The sequence below is a fragment of the Galeopterus variegatus genome, unplaced genomic scaffold, assembly GCF_000696425.1.
Source record: "Galeopterus variegatus unplaced genomic scaffold, G_variegatus-3.0.2 Scaffold8281, whole genome shotgun sequence".
Taxonomy (NCBI): Eukaryota; Metazoa; Chordata; class Mammalia; order Dermoptera; family Cynocephalidae; genus Galeopterus; species Galeopterus variegatus.
Window position 1 is genome coordinate 60,619 of NW_007734392.1, and position 14,027 is coordinate 74,645.

At 40.6% G+C, this 14,027-nt stretch overlaps 1 protein-coding gene across 1 annotated transcript in view; it reads right to left on the bottom strand.

Annotated features, from left to right (window-relative positions):
- Positions 1-13,740, bottom strand: part of KIAA1210 (KIAA1210 ortholog) — a 51,888-nt gene extending 38,148 nt beyond the window's left edge. Inside the window, exons 1-2 of the mRNA XM_008592754.1 lie at positions 13,680-13,740; positions 7,575-7,743 (exon numbers count right to left, since the gene is read on the bottom strand). Of these exons, the coding sequence (XP_008590976.1) occupies positions 7,575-7,743; positions 13,680-13,740 (230 nt within the window). The remainder of the gene's footprint in view (positions 1-7,574; positions 7,744-13,679) is intronic.
- Between the last annotated feature and the right edge of the window lie 287 nt (positions 13,741-14,027).

Genomic DNA, 14,027 nt, shown 5'->3' on the forward strand with positions numbered 1-14,027 from the left:
CCATCAAAATTCCAATGACATTTTTCTCAGAAATGGAAAGAACTATCCAGACATTTGTATGGAATAATAAAAGACCACACATAGCCAAAGCAATGCTGAGCAAAAAAAATAAAGCTGGAGGCATAACACTACCTGACTTTAAACTATACTACAAAGCTATAATAATCAAAACAGTATGGTACTGGTATAAAAACAGACACACTGATCAATGGAATAGAATAGATAATCTAGAAATCAACCCACACACCTACAGCCATCTGATCTTTGAAAAAGGCACCAAGCCTATACACTGGGGAAGAGACTGCCTCTTTAGCAAATGGTGTTGGGAGAACTGGATATCAATATGCAGGAGAATGAAAATACATCCATACCTTTCACCGTACAGTAAAGTCAACTCAAAATGGATTAAAGAATTAAATATACACTCTGAAACAATAAAACTTCTTAAAAAAACATAGGAGAGACACTTCAGGAATTAGTTCTGGACACACACTTCATGAATACAACCCCAAAAGCACGGGCAACCAAAGGAAACATAAACAAATGGGATTATAAAGATATATCATGCAAATGGAAACCAAAAATGAGCAGGAGTAGCTATTCTTATATCAGATAAAATAGACTTTAAACCAAAAATCATATAAAGAGACAAAGAAGGTCAGTATATAATGTTAAAAGGATCTATCCAGCTGGAAGAATAACAATCATAAATATATATGCACCCAATACTGGAGCACCCAGATATACAAAGCAAATACTCTTACATCTAAAGAAAGAAATAGGCCCTAATACATTAATAGTGGGTGTTCTGAACACCCTTCTCTCAGTATGGGACAGATCTTCCAGGCAACAAGTCAACAAAGAGACACAGGCTTTAATCTACACCTTAGACCACCTGGACTTGACAGATATATACAGAACATTTTACCCAACAACAAAAGAATATACTTTCTTCTTATCAGCTCATGGAACATTCTCTAGGATATACCACATATTAGGTCACAAATCTAGTCTCAGCAAATTTTAAAAAATTGAAATCATTCCAAGTACCGTCTCAGACCACAATAAACTAAAATTGGAAATTAATAGTAAGAGAAACTCCAGAAACTATACAAATACATGGAAACTAAATAATAAGCTCCTGAATGATCTATGGGTCCAAGAAGAAATTAAACAGGATGATGGAGTTTGGATGTGTTGTCCCCACCAAAACTCATGTGGAAATCTGATCCCCATTGAGGCAGTGTTGGAAACTGATTGAGTCATGGGGGTGGGTGCCTCATAAATGGATTAATGCTCTCCCTGGGGGAGGGGAGTTAGAGTGAGTTCTTGCTCTATTAGTTCCCACAAGAGCTTGTTGTTTTAAAAGACCCTGGCACCTTCTCTCTTTCTTGCTTCCTCTCACCATGTGATCTGCTTGTACCTGCCGGCTGGCCTGCCACTTTCTGTCATGAGTAGAAGCAGCCTGAGGCCCACTCCAGATGCAGCTGTCCTAGAATCATAAGCCAAATAAACCTCTTTTCCTTATAAATTACCCAGTCTCAGGTATTTCTCTTATAGCAACACAAAACAGACTAATACACAGAATATCAAAAAATTTCTTGAAACTAATGAAAATAAAGATACACATCATACCAAAACCTGTGGGATCCTGCAAAAGCAGTACTAAGATGTAAACTTATTGCAATAAATGCTTACATCAAAAGAACAGAACGTCCCACTGTTGGTGGGACTATAAATCAGTACAACCACTATGGAAAACAGTATGGAGGTTTCTCAAACAACTACAGATATATCTTCCATATGATCCAGGAATCGCACTTCTGAGTATATACCCAGAGGAATGGAAATCATCATGTCAGAGGGATACCTGCCGTCCCATGTTCATCACAGCTCTGTTTACAATAGCCAAGACATGGAACCAACCTAAATGTCCATTGATAGATGATTGGATAAGGAAATTGTGGTATATATATACAGCATGGAATACTACTCTGCCACAAAAAATAATGAAATACTCCCATTTGCAAGAACATGGATGAGCCTGGAGAAACTTATGTTGAGTGAAATAAGCAAAGCTCAGAGGGATAAATACTGCATGCATTCACTCACAAGTGAGAGCTAAGAGAGAAAGAAGGAAGGAAAGGAAGACCACAGTAGTGCATTGGACTCGGAGAGGGAGAGAACATTCTATGGGCTACAAAGTGGAGTGGCAGGGAAGTGAGGAGAGGGAAGGAAGATGGGGATAATTGGGTGGGGGTCATGGGGTATAAATGCAATTTGTGGTTATAGGTATACAGACAGTATGAATCTGGCCCCCACATCATGGGCATGAGGGGTGACAATCAGCTTTGTATCTCATGAATATTCATAGCCAATTTTTTAAAAAGCCATTTATGACAAGCCTACCACCAGTATCATCCTGAATAGGGAAAAGCTGAAAGCTTTTCCTTTAAGAACAGGACCCAGACAAGGATGCCCACTCTCACCACTCCTATTCAACATAGTATTGGAAGTACTAGCCAGAGCAATCAGGCAAGAGAAAGGAATAAAGGGAATCCAGATTGGAAAAGATGAAGTCAAACTGTCTCTATTTGCAGAAGACATGATACTATATATAGAAAAACCTAAAGACTCTATCAAAAAAACTCCTAGAGCTGGTTAATAATTTCAGTAACATTGCAGGTTACAAAAAAAAATGTCCCCAAATCAGTTGCATTTATATACTCAAATAAGGAACTAACAGAAAGAGAAATAAAGAAAGTAAGCCCATTTACTATTGTCACAAAAAAAATAAAATACTTAGGGATCAATTTAACCAAGGAGGTGAAAGATCTGTACAATGAGAACTACAAACCACTACTGGAAGAAATTAAAGAAGACACAAAAAGATGGAAAGATATCCCATGTTCTTGAATTGGAAGAATTAACATTGTGAAAATGTCTATACTACCCAAAGCAATCTACAGATTCAATGCAATCCCCATCAAAATACCAATGTTATTCTTCAGAGAAATGGAAAAAATAATCCTAACTTTCATATGGAACCAAAGACCCTGAATAGCCAAAATAATCTTGAGCAAAAAAAGCCAGAGGCATAACACTACCTGACTTCAAATTATACTACAAAGCTATTGTAAGCAAAACAGCATGTACTGGCATAAAAATAGACACTCAGACTAGTGGCCCAGAATTGACAACCCAGAAATCACCCCACAGGCTTACAGCCATCTGATACTGGACAAACCAACAAAAGTCTACATTGGGGAAAAGACTACCTCTTCAACAAGTGGTGCTAGGAAAGTTGGATATCCATGTGCAAAAGAATGAAAATAGATATGGACTGCTCATCATATACTAAAATCAACTCAAAATGGATTAAAGAGTTAAGTAGAAGACCTGAAACTGTAAAATTACTAAGAGAAAATACAGGTGAAACACTTCAGTAAATATGACTGGGCACAGACTTTATGAACATGAGCCCAAAGGCACAAGCAGTAAAAGAAAAAATAAACAAATGGGACTATATCAAACTAAAAAGCTTCTAAACAGCAAAGGAAACAATCAACAGAGTGAATCGACAACCTACAGACTGGGAAAAATTTTCCTAGCTATACAACTGACAAGGTATTAATATCCATAATATACAAGGAACTCAAACAGTTGCATAGTAAAAAAACAAATAACCCAAGTAAAAAATGGGCAAAGGAGCTGAATAGACACTTTTCAAAGGAAGACATACAAATGGCCAACAGGTATGTGAAAAAATGCTCAACATCACTAGTCATTAGGGAAATGCAAATTAAAACTACATTGAAATACCACCTCACCCCAGTTAGACTGGCTATAATAAAAAAGAGAGTGAATAACAAATGCCAGCAAGGGTGTGGGGAGAAGGGAACACTCCTACACTGTTGGTGGGACTGTAAATTAGTACAACCACTATGGAAAACAGTGTGGAGCTTTCTCAAACAACTACAAATAGATCCTCCACATGATCCAGCAATCCCACTTCTTGGTATATACCCCAGAGGAATGGAAATCATCATGTCAAAGGGATACCTGCACTCCCATGTTCATCGCAGCTCTGTTTACAATAGCCAAGTTATGGAACCAACCTAAATGTCCATCAATGAACAACTGGACAAGGAAACTGTGGTATATATACACCATGGAATACTACTCTGCCATAAAAAGAATGAAATTCTCCCATTTGCATCAACATAGATGAGCTTGGAAAAACTTATGTTGAGTGAAATAAGCAAAGCACAGAGGGATAAATACCACATGTGCTCACTCATAAGCGGGACCTAAGAGAGAAAGAAGGAAAGAAAGAAAGTCCACAGTGGTGCGTTGGACTTGCAGAGGGAGAGAACAGACCTAGGGATACAAAGTGGAGTGGGGGAAAGGGGGTGGGGAGGGAGGTTGGAGATAAATGGGTGGGGGACATGGGGTATAATCACAATTTGTGGTAACGGGTATACTGTCAATATGGATCTGGCCATCACATTTGGGCATGAGTTGTGACAATCAGCTTGGTGTCTCATGAATACTCACAAGGAATAAATAAAATAAAATAAAATAATTCAGATAAGAACAAGTGTTGGCAAGGCTGCAGAGCAATTGGGACACCCATGCACTGCTCGTCGAAATGTAAAATGGTATAACCCTTTTGGAAAACAGTCTGGTAGTTCCTCAAAAAGCAAAATATGTAATTACCATTTGACCCAGCAATTTCACTCATAGACACACACCCAAAAGAAATAAAAACATACATTTGCCCAAAAACTTGTACACAAATGTTCATAGCAGCATTATTAATAATAGCCAAAATGTGGAAACAACCCTAATATGCATCTGCTAATAAATTGATACCATGTGGTATAGTCATGCAGTGAAATACTATTCCGTAGTAAAAAGGAACAAAGTATTGACACATGCTACAGTACAGGTGAACCTTAGTGAAAGGAGCCAGTCACAAAAGACCACATTTCATTCATATGGAATGTCTAGAATTGGTAAATCCACTGAGATGGAAAGCAGATTAATGGTCGCAAGGGCCAGAGGGAAGAGTGCTGATTTAGTTCAGAGTTTCTTTTTGAGATGATGAAAATGTTCTAAAATTGATTGTGGTGATGGTTGCACAACTCTGTGGATATACAAAAAAACCCATTGAACTGTACAATTTAAATGAGTGAATTGATTGTATGGTATGTGAATTATATCTCAATACAGCTGTTACTAAATAAATAAATAAATAAATAAATAAATAAATGAAGCACTTGATGCATAATTTCACATGAATGACCCTTCAAAACATTATGCTAAGTGAAAGAAGCCAGTCAAAACAGCCCGCATATTGTCTAATCCCATTTATGTGAAATGTCCAAAATAGGCAAATTCACAGAGACAGAAAATAGATTAGTTATTGACAAAAGGAGGGAGGGAAGTGAAGAATGGCTGCTAATGGACACAGGGTTTCTTTTTGGGGTGATGAAATGTTCTAAAATTGGGTAATGGTGATGGTTGCACAATCTGAAAGGTAGAATTTAACAGTACGTGAATTATATTTCGATAACGCTGTATATGCATAAAAACATAAAGGTAGAAAATTATAAAGCTATTCCTATTAGGTAGGAAAAATGTGTATGTAGAAGAGGAGATCAAGGAAGGAAGGAAGGGAGGGAGGGAAGGAAGGAAGGAAAGGAGAGGAAAAGAATGCAAGCTGAAAGATGCTATAACAAGGATGACCTTTATATGATTCACTTACATGAGATGTTTAGAATAAGCAAATTTATAGAGGCAAAAAGTAGATTAGTGGTTACTTAGGCTGGGGTGAGGGTAGAGAAAAACAGAGATTGACTGTTGATGGGCAGAGGGTTTCTTTTAGATAAAGATAGAAATGTTCTAAAATAAAATAAATTTAAATTTTTTAAATACTTTTTTTTGCACTTAATACTTTTATTACACAACAATACATGTAGGTTGGCACTTTTAAAAGCAATCTTAAAATGGTAACTAGAATAGCAGCTTGGGCATTGTAGGGCTAGCACCCGCCCAGTCATTGTTATCCTGTCTGGCAGTGGGGCCCGCGCATGGATGTATTTGATCATGACACTCTGAGGGCAATCTTGTGTTATGGGACTAAAATGGAACCCACTCTAAGATGGCCTGTGGACCAACAAGAAAGGAGAGGAGGAAGGTGTCTGCTACTTTATACTAAACTCCTACCCACCTTTTTGTAAAACTTGGCTACCTAGGCTGCCCCACTGGCGAAGGCAACACACTCTGTTTTACTAAAACAGTGGTCCAGCAGAAATTTAACGTGACTCTCTAGATAAACACTTCATGGGCACAGAAGATAGATTCTGTATTGGGAGAGCAAAGTTTCCAGACACTCTCTATACACACGTAAGCTCATCATGCACACATATGCACTTTCATTCCCTGCTGCTCTATGGCCTGCTGGTTCAAAGCAAGCTTGGGAGCAGTGCAGCATCTGTGACTGCCATCTATCCAAAACCATCTCCCCACTAGCAAGGCTGTCTGAAATTCCTCACACTGAATGCACTCATTAAGGTCTTTTTTAAGAAGCCATATGTGATAACCATGAGGCCATTTATATGACAGGAAGGATTGGGGGGAGGTGCTGGGGGCACCATAACATGTTAGCTGACTGTCCCATTACCACCAGGCAAAGCCTTGAGAGAATGCGTAGCAGCACTGGTGAGCTCTGTCGGGGGTCCAGATTAAGTCTGGAGTTTAAGGCCAGGAAAATGGGCCCAAGCAGAACTCCATAGAGGGGGATCTGATTGATCCGGGGATAGCTGGGGGTACTGGATGATGAAAAAGCACAATAGAGTGTGGAAATTGGGCATCACAGATAAATATTTGAATAGGGTGGCAGTGGTGGCTGAGAAACAGTCTTCCCCATACCATCTGTGACCAGTTGTAGCATTTCCCCCAGTGTCCTGGGGTGGAGGGAGAAAAGGATTTGGGTTGGTTGCTTGGTTGCTTTACAGCAACACAGTGATTTCATGCTTATGTCCTCACACCCCCATCCTCACCACCCTGCTAGATGGCTTTACTATCTGAGACTTCAATCACTTGTGACGTGATCTGGCTCCCCTTAGCCAGATCTGCAGTCTAATGGCTGGGCAAGCAAACCAGACCAAGCCTCCTAGATACGTAGGCCATCCTTACTGTATGAAACAGGCCTCCAGCTCCTCACTAGCAGTAGGCTCCACTTGTCAAGTTATTTTAGCTGTGACATAAACAGTTTCCATGATCTATCTGAACCTCTCACTCAGTGCTCTTGGGGAGTGGGGGGTGCACTTGCCATGCTTCAACCCACTGAGCTGTGCATCCCAGACAACAAGCAGGCAACACGGAAAGAAAAGGCCCTCAGACATGGCTGCATTGGCACTGGCTGCCAGCCCAGCCGCCACAGACAGGGAGCCCAAGAGTCCCTGGAACCAAAGATCCGCTGGTGATTTAGCTGCCAAATGGGGACCTAGACACAGCTGTCTGCCCCTTGTCCTGTTCCCATCTCCCTTCATCCCATCTGAGCTTACCTAGGCTGAGTTTGTTGACCTTCCTGAACTGGCTTCAGAGAAGAGATGTTAATACTGCTGCTGGACATGCCTGGTTTTAGCATCATCCCTCCCTGGTCATCATCAGACTCTCTTTTCTTCTTCTTGCCAAAAAAGGTCTTGAAGGATTTAAATTTAGATTTCTTCTTTCCTAGAAGAGAGAAATGGAAGTGAGGCAGAGTGTGATGGTGGAACGGGAGGCGGGAGGGGAGACAAGAGCTTCACGACAGGAACAAGGACTGTGATCCTAGCTGCCCTGCAGATCTTGGCCCTTGCCCAGTCCCCCAAGCCCCCAGCACCATTAATGAAGTTTGTTCTCCTCTTGTAACTCAGCAACAAAGTGTCTGAGTTGCTAGTGAAAGCAGAAGCCCAGGCCACAGCTTGTGATCTTTGGGCAGCTTCTATTTAGACCAAACTCACTCCACATTCACTTGCCTCTCAATTTCAACTACTAACACACACCCCTCTTCCCTTGTCTTAAGAAGTTCATTCGTGTGAAGCAATTATTGAGCCCACATAAGCACATGGTACCCTCTGACTCTACCCCAGTGGCTGGAGTCGTTGCAATCCAGTGGGGCAGGCAAGCTTCCACACATGAAAATCACTTCAGAACCCTTAGAAATCCCAGTGGGAGTTGATACTGCCAGCCTGCGTGCTGAAAGGGTGCAGACCTCAACGGTGGGTGCAGTTGATTGGTGCAGTCAGGGAACACTTCCTTGAGGAAGGAATTTATCAGCGAGGGAGGGGGCTGGGAATCAGAAGGAAGAACGGGCTGCCAAGCCAAAGAAGCTGCCTGTGTAAAAGGCATGTCAAAATCAGATACCAATGGGTTTTTCAAGGTGTGTGTGTGTGTGTGTGTGTGTGTGTGTGTGTGTAATGAGCATTGTGTGTGTAATGAGCATTGTGTGTGTTCTGCAACTACTGCCAATTGGTTCAGATTATCTACAGGGCTGCTGACCTCTACACATGCAGATAAATCAAAGTTTGCTCTGTCTATAATAACTACCAGGGCAGTGGTGAAGAATGTGAGCTTTAAATGATCCAAAGGCTCTGTCCATTTGGGCTTTCTTTAGTTTCCTATTAAGCCCTTATGCCTTTAGTGGGGCTCAGTAGAAGAGGAGAAGGGGGAAGGGGGATTTGTGCTATATTCTTCAGAGGGCAAGAATTGGCTTTTTTTGCTTATCACATGCTATAATTTACTAGCTTAGGTGTCTCATTCCAGTTCTCAACATTCTGGTCTCTGGAAGGCCTCATCAGCACAGTGCTGCACTGGCAGTAAAGGGTCCAGCCAAGGGAGTTGCCAGTGCAGCCACCATTATGAAAGTCTTGGTGGTATAAGGGAAAACACCAACCAAGAGTCAGAAAACTCCAGAATCCTGGTCTTGGACCTAATATCTATTAGCTCTGTGATCTTGGGTAAGTCACTCAACCTTTCTGGGACTCAGCAGGAAAATTAGGGGATTAGAACCTCCTGATATGTGTTCAGAGAGATGCTCATAAGATTTCTTGCATGAAAAAGGGATCTGCAGCCCAGTCAATCTGTTTATCACTGGATTAGACAAAGTTCAGTGGTGTGCTTTCCAACAACACTTCTCTGAAACTTCAAAATGCTTATGTGTGTGGAAAAGTTCCAAGAAACTGGGCAACAATGTTGTGTCCCAGATGCATGTAAGTAGAATGTCTGGCAAAACACACTTTGGGAAATGCTGAACTACAGTTCATTCTAGCTCTGAAATGCTAGAACCTATTTGTGTACTGATTATTCCTGGGCCTGACTATTAGAAACATTTCTAAACTCCAAGGCCTGCCTTCAGTCCAGATTCCCACCAGTCAGTACAATTCATGCTTCTCTTTTTCCTCTGAACACCTAAAACTTGACTGTTAGCACCACAAGTTTTGCATCTGAATGCTCTCTAGTCTGCTCATTCATTCATTCACTCATTCATCTATTCAACAAATATTTATTAAGGTTGAGCACTTACCATTTTCTGGGTATCAATGAGAAAGGAATAAGATACAGTCCCTATGTTTTAGCTACTGCCTCCACATGAAGGTTGCAGGCAGGCCCCCTTTAGCATCCCCCTTAGCAACTGGCACAGTGCAAGGCATGTGGTAATACTTGAGAGACAACTGAGTCCATTGAGGGGTGCAGAACTCCAACACAGCTTGTCACTTCCTTTGAAATGAGATAACTGAGCAAAATCATCCTTAAGCATCCTATAATTTAAACACTGGGCCTTATAGGGGTTGATGTTAATTGTAAATAACAAAGGTAAAGAGCTTAGCATAGGATCTAGCATGTAGTAAGTGCTCAATAAATGTGAGTTAGTATTAGATACTCATTAATAACTTGTTTATTAGAGACAGAGTCCATTCCATCTGCATTCATTAGAAGCAAATCCCATATCTATAACTCAATAGTGAACTCTAACATTTGCATAATTAGAAGCAGAAGCCAGCATGGGGAGAGGCAAGGGAAGACCATAGGGCTGTTTTGATAATTGCTGCTTGAGTAATTACTGTTTTGGATGACTTGGGCAATTTCTTTTCTTTTCTTTTTTTTTTTTAAAGATGACCGGTAAGGGGATCTTAACCCTTGACTTGGTGTTGTCAGCACCAAGCTCACCCAGTGAGCTTACCGGCCATCCCTATATGGGATCCGAACCCGTGGCCTTGGTGTTATCAGCACCGCACTCTCCCAAGTGAGCCACGGGCCGGCCCAACTTGGGCAATTTCTTATCTACTAGGATGTACCTATATAGAGTCACAGTTGGGAAAACTTGGCAATACTACCTAGAAAAAGAAAGAATAAAAAATGAAAATATAACAGGAAACATATTTTTTCACTAAGTTCCCTTCTTTAATTTTTTTCAGAAAAAAAATTTAATTTCTATCATAATAAATCAAAATATTTAAAATGATCTTTGACCTCACAGAACTACTGTGAAGATTCAATGTGAAAGTCCTGAAAAGTATACAGCACAGAGTAGGCTGGCTCTAAAACCATCTCTACTTTGTTGTTTGGCTTTCTATCTTTATCTCCCCACCCCCAACTGATTTCTAAAACTTATGAAATCAAGGCATTTTGTGCAAAATCCTGATTACTATAATCAGTTTCGTGCTGGAAAATGTTTAACAACTGGCTCTCGGGGAAAATGTCCTCATCTGTAGTATCTGCCTATTTCTGTGATGCAGATACTCCCACCGTGGCCAATTCGAAGCTACCAACATGACGTTTGGGAAGAGATGCACAGTTTCTCAAGCCAGTATGAGCCAGCTCCGACACACCACTAAATAATTCCCACCCAGGGAGGATGAACTAAGCAGACTCTTCTCATGAACAGGAAGAATCATGCAATATTTTAGCCTTTGGAGGCATTGCCATTTTCCAAACAGAAGGAATGAGGTTTATTAGATCCATCACAGATGGATCTCCTTTTGGCCTTCTGAAAAGGGAACAACTTTATCCTCAGAGGATTTAAAAAATAGTGATTGTTGCTGCTCTTGCTTCAAAATCCCAGAATGGAAGGGAGGAAGGCAAAGCTAGAGGATTTGGAGTTGCAAACCTGTGTCTCGTAAGCAGCAAAGACAAAGAGAGGAGAGTTGGCAGCTGGTAGCTCCCCTGGTGACGCAATCTATAAACACCAAATAGCTAAATAAAAACACTTCTAATAAACTCTTCAGGCTGTAAAACTGAATTTACCAAACATAATCATTGTATGAGCAGACAAAATTATGCATTAACACATTTTTATGTTCCTAAATTAACAATATCACTAGTGACTTTAGAACTGTAATAGGTGATAAAAAATTAAGGATGCATATAATCCAATTTTCCCTCAATTTCCCATTCTTTGCTGGGCAGAAACAACTCGTTTTTCCACGAGGATTCAAAATACCTTAAGCAATGTGTGTCTCTTTCAACCATGAGCACTAGAAGGAAACAAATGTTTCCATTCTGACCTGTGGGGTAGCTCTGAGTATGGTAGTGGTATAGCTTTGTTAGCAAGGAGTTGGGGAGACACCAAGAGATGATAATTGCCAAACATGGTGAGTTGGCCGCTTGTTGATCTAGGCAGTGACTTGGAAGCTGGATACAGCCTCAGCGAGCAACCGATTGCCAGACATACAATGTCACCTGCAAGAGTCTATGTCATCAGCCTGCCTTTGATTAGGAGACCTCCCTACCCACAACTGCAACAGACCCCCATGTGTGAGAGGAGCGCTGGACTCAGCCCTGGGAGTGAGATACAAAGTTGGGTACCTCCCAAACACTATGTTACATTTGAAATCCTAATGGAATCCAAGATGGTTGCTATACATTCAAGTGTATAAATTGGCCTTACAAGCTTTCTTTTTGTAAGGGATGTTTTTAAATTGCCAGCAGCTGATCCCTGCACAGGTGGGTTTTCAAAAGTTACTAAAAGTGCACAGGGTAGCTAGACCTAGACAGCAAGTATGGGTCAAAACCCATATCTATACCCAGCACCTATACACTGGGTAACTTATGCCACCACAGGGTATAGCACTTATGGTCAATGAGCTGATAGCTGAGAGCTGACAGCTGTCTGGACTTCTCCTAAAGCAAGGCCATTGATTTCCCTCTCCAAGCCCAAGGAGGATGCATTCCCAAACAGCAAGTAGCTTTCAACATCCTAATCTAGTGAGGGCCTGCAGTGTATCACATGCTAGAAAAGAGCCCATTGAAGGCAGTTTTATTCCCCCAGAGAAGAAAACACGGCTAAATCCAATGAAGAAATTGTTGCTTCTGGGTTGTATATTTGCTTATCCACCATGCACAGGGGGAGCCCATCTGGGTTGAACTTAATGAACTTTAAAGACACGTTGCATAATGATGATCTTGTTCTCTTGCATTGCTGCTTGGAAAGAAAACATTTCTAACTAACATTTCTTCTCTTCAGCCTCCCAACAGCCACCTTATTCTCTGGCCAGCACTGACTGGCTCTAAGAATGTACACAGATATCTGATCTTAAAAAAAAATCTTGAGAACAGAGAAAAGACATTTCCTTACCTCCACTCTTCATCAACCTGTACCGCACTGCCACCTTCTTTTGTAGACATCTGTCTAGCTCATATCCAAAGAGATAGGTCAGTTGGTTTCGTAGCCAGGTCTGCCTTGGTGAGGAGGCCTTCCTTTCATTCATTTATTCATTTATTCAATTAATAAATATTTTGGAGTGCTTAATCACTCTCTATGAGTCCCAATACTAAACAATGGTAACATCGAGATGAAAAAGACCCAAGCACTGCCCTCAAGGATCATGACCAGGCTCAGCACACCCTACCCCATATCAGCAGTGAAGTCAGAACTCCAGGAAGCCACAAGGAGGCCCCCCCTCTCAGTCCTTTTAGACCGAGTCTTCTGCACCATACACTACTAAAGAAAACTCAGCAAAAAATTTTGAAGAGCAACCCAATTAACTATTAAATTTAGTTCTGAATTTTAACTCAGTGTCTCACTTTGTGTCTTATGGTTTCCTTTTTTAGTGTGTGTGCATGTGTGTGTGTATCAGTAAAGCTTATCACTGTTTAGTGACTTTTGCCTCCTTTCTATTATTCCACTCATGGTCATCTATCACTCATAGATGCCATCACAATTTAGGCAGTGGATAAACATCTAAGTAAGTTTTGCAAAAAAGAGTTTCTGTAAATTGAATCCTATTTAACAGAAGACTGTAGTGGTGTCTTTTGTACTCCCCAAATTATAAATTCATCTGTTGGTTAAATTTGGATAACTATCTACAGAAAAACTTCGGTTGAATCTGTCAGATCCTGGTCTGTTCTAACTGTTTTTTTTTTCTGATTAAGCAGAAATACTTCCGCATTAGTAAGCAGAACCTGGTAACCACCTCTAAAGAAGATTGCAGGGCCTCAGACAAACCTTTTGACTATTAGAGCTGGATGACAGAGAAGAGTTAGAAAACTGAAAGTAAATATGGAGTAAGTCAAATTTTATCAAAAATTTGATGTGAATGTGTTTTCTTGTGACTTGGTTCTTTTTCCTAAGTGCTAAACACAGTAAACAAATCAAGTTCTGGTTAGTAAGGTTTTATTGGGTTACTCACCGTCGTCAATGGCCTCCAGACCTTCCACACTACTAGAAATTTCACTTGGCAATTCAGCCATGGCAGGATGACTAAAATAAAATACAGAGCAAAAAATCATCATTTGACATCCAGGACATAACAAAATCATTCTACCCTAACCTCAGGTATATTCTTAAACCATTCAAAAAAATAGATATACAGATGGAATTTTCATTAGGGAGAACTATCCTTTAAAAAAAAAGGCAGTGATTCCATTTATGTGAAACGTCCAGAACAGGCAAATACACAGACACAGAGAATGTCTTAGGACTGGGGGGAGTGGGTTTTTTGGGGGGTGACAGAGTATAGGGTTTCTTTGTGAGGCAA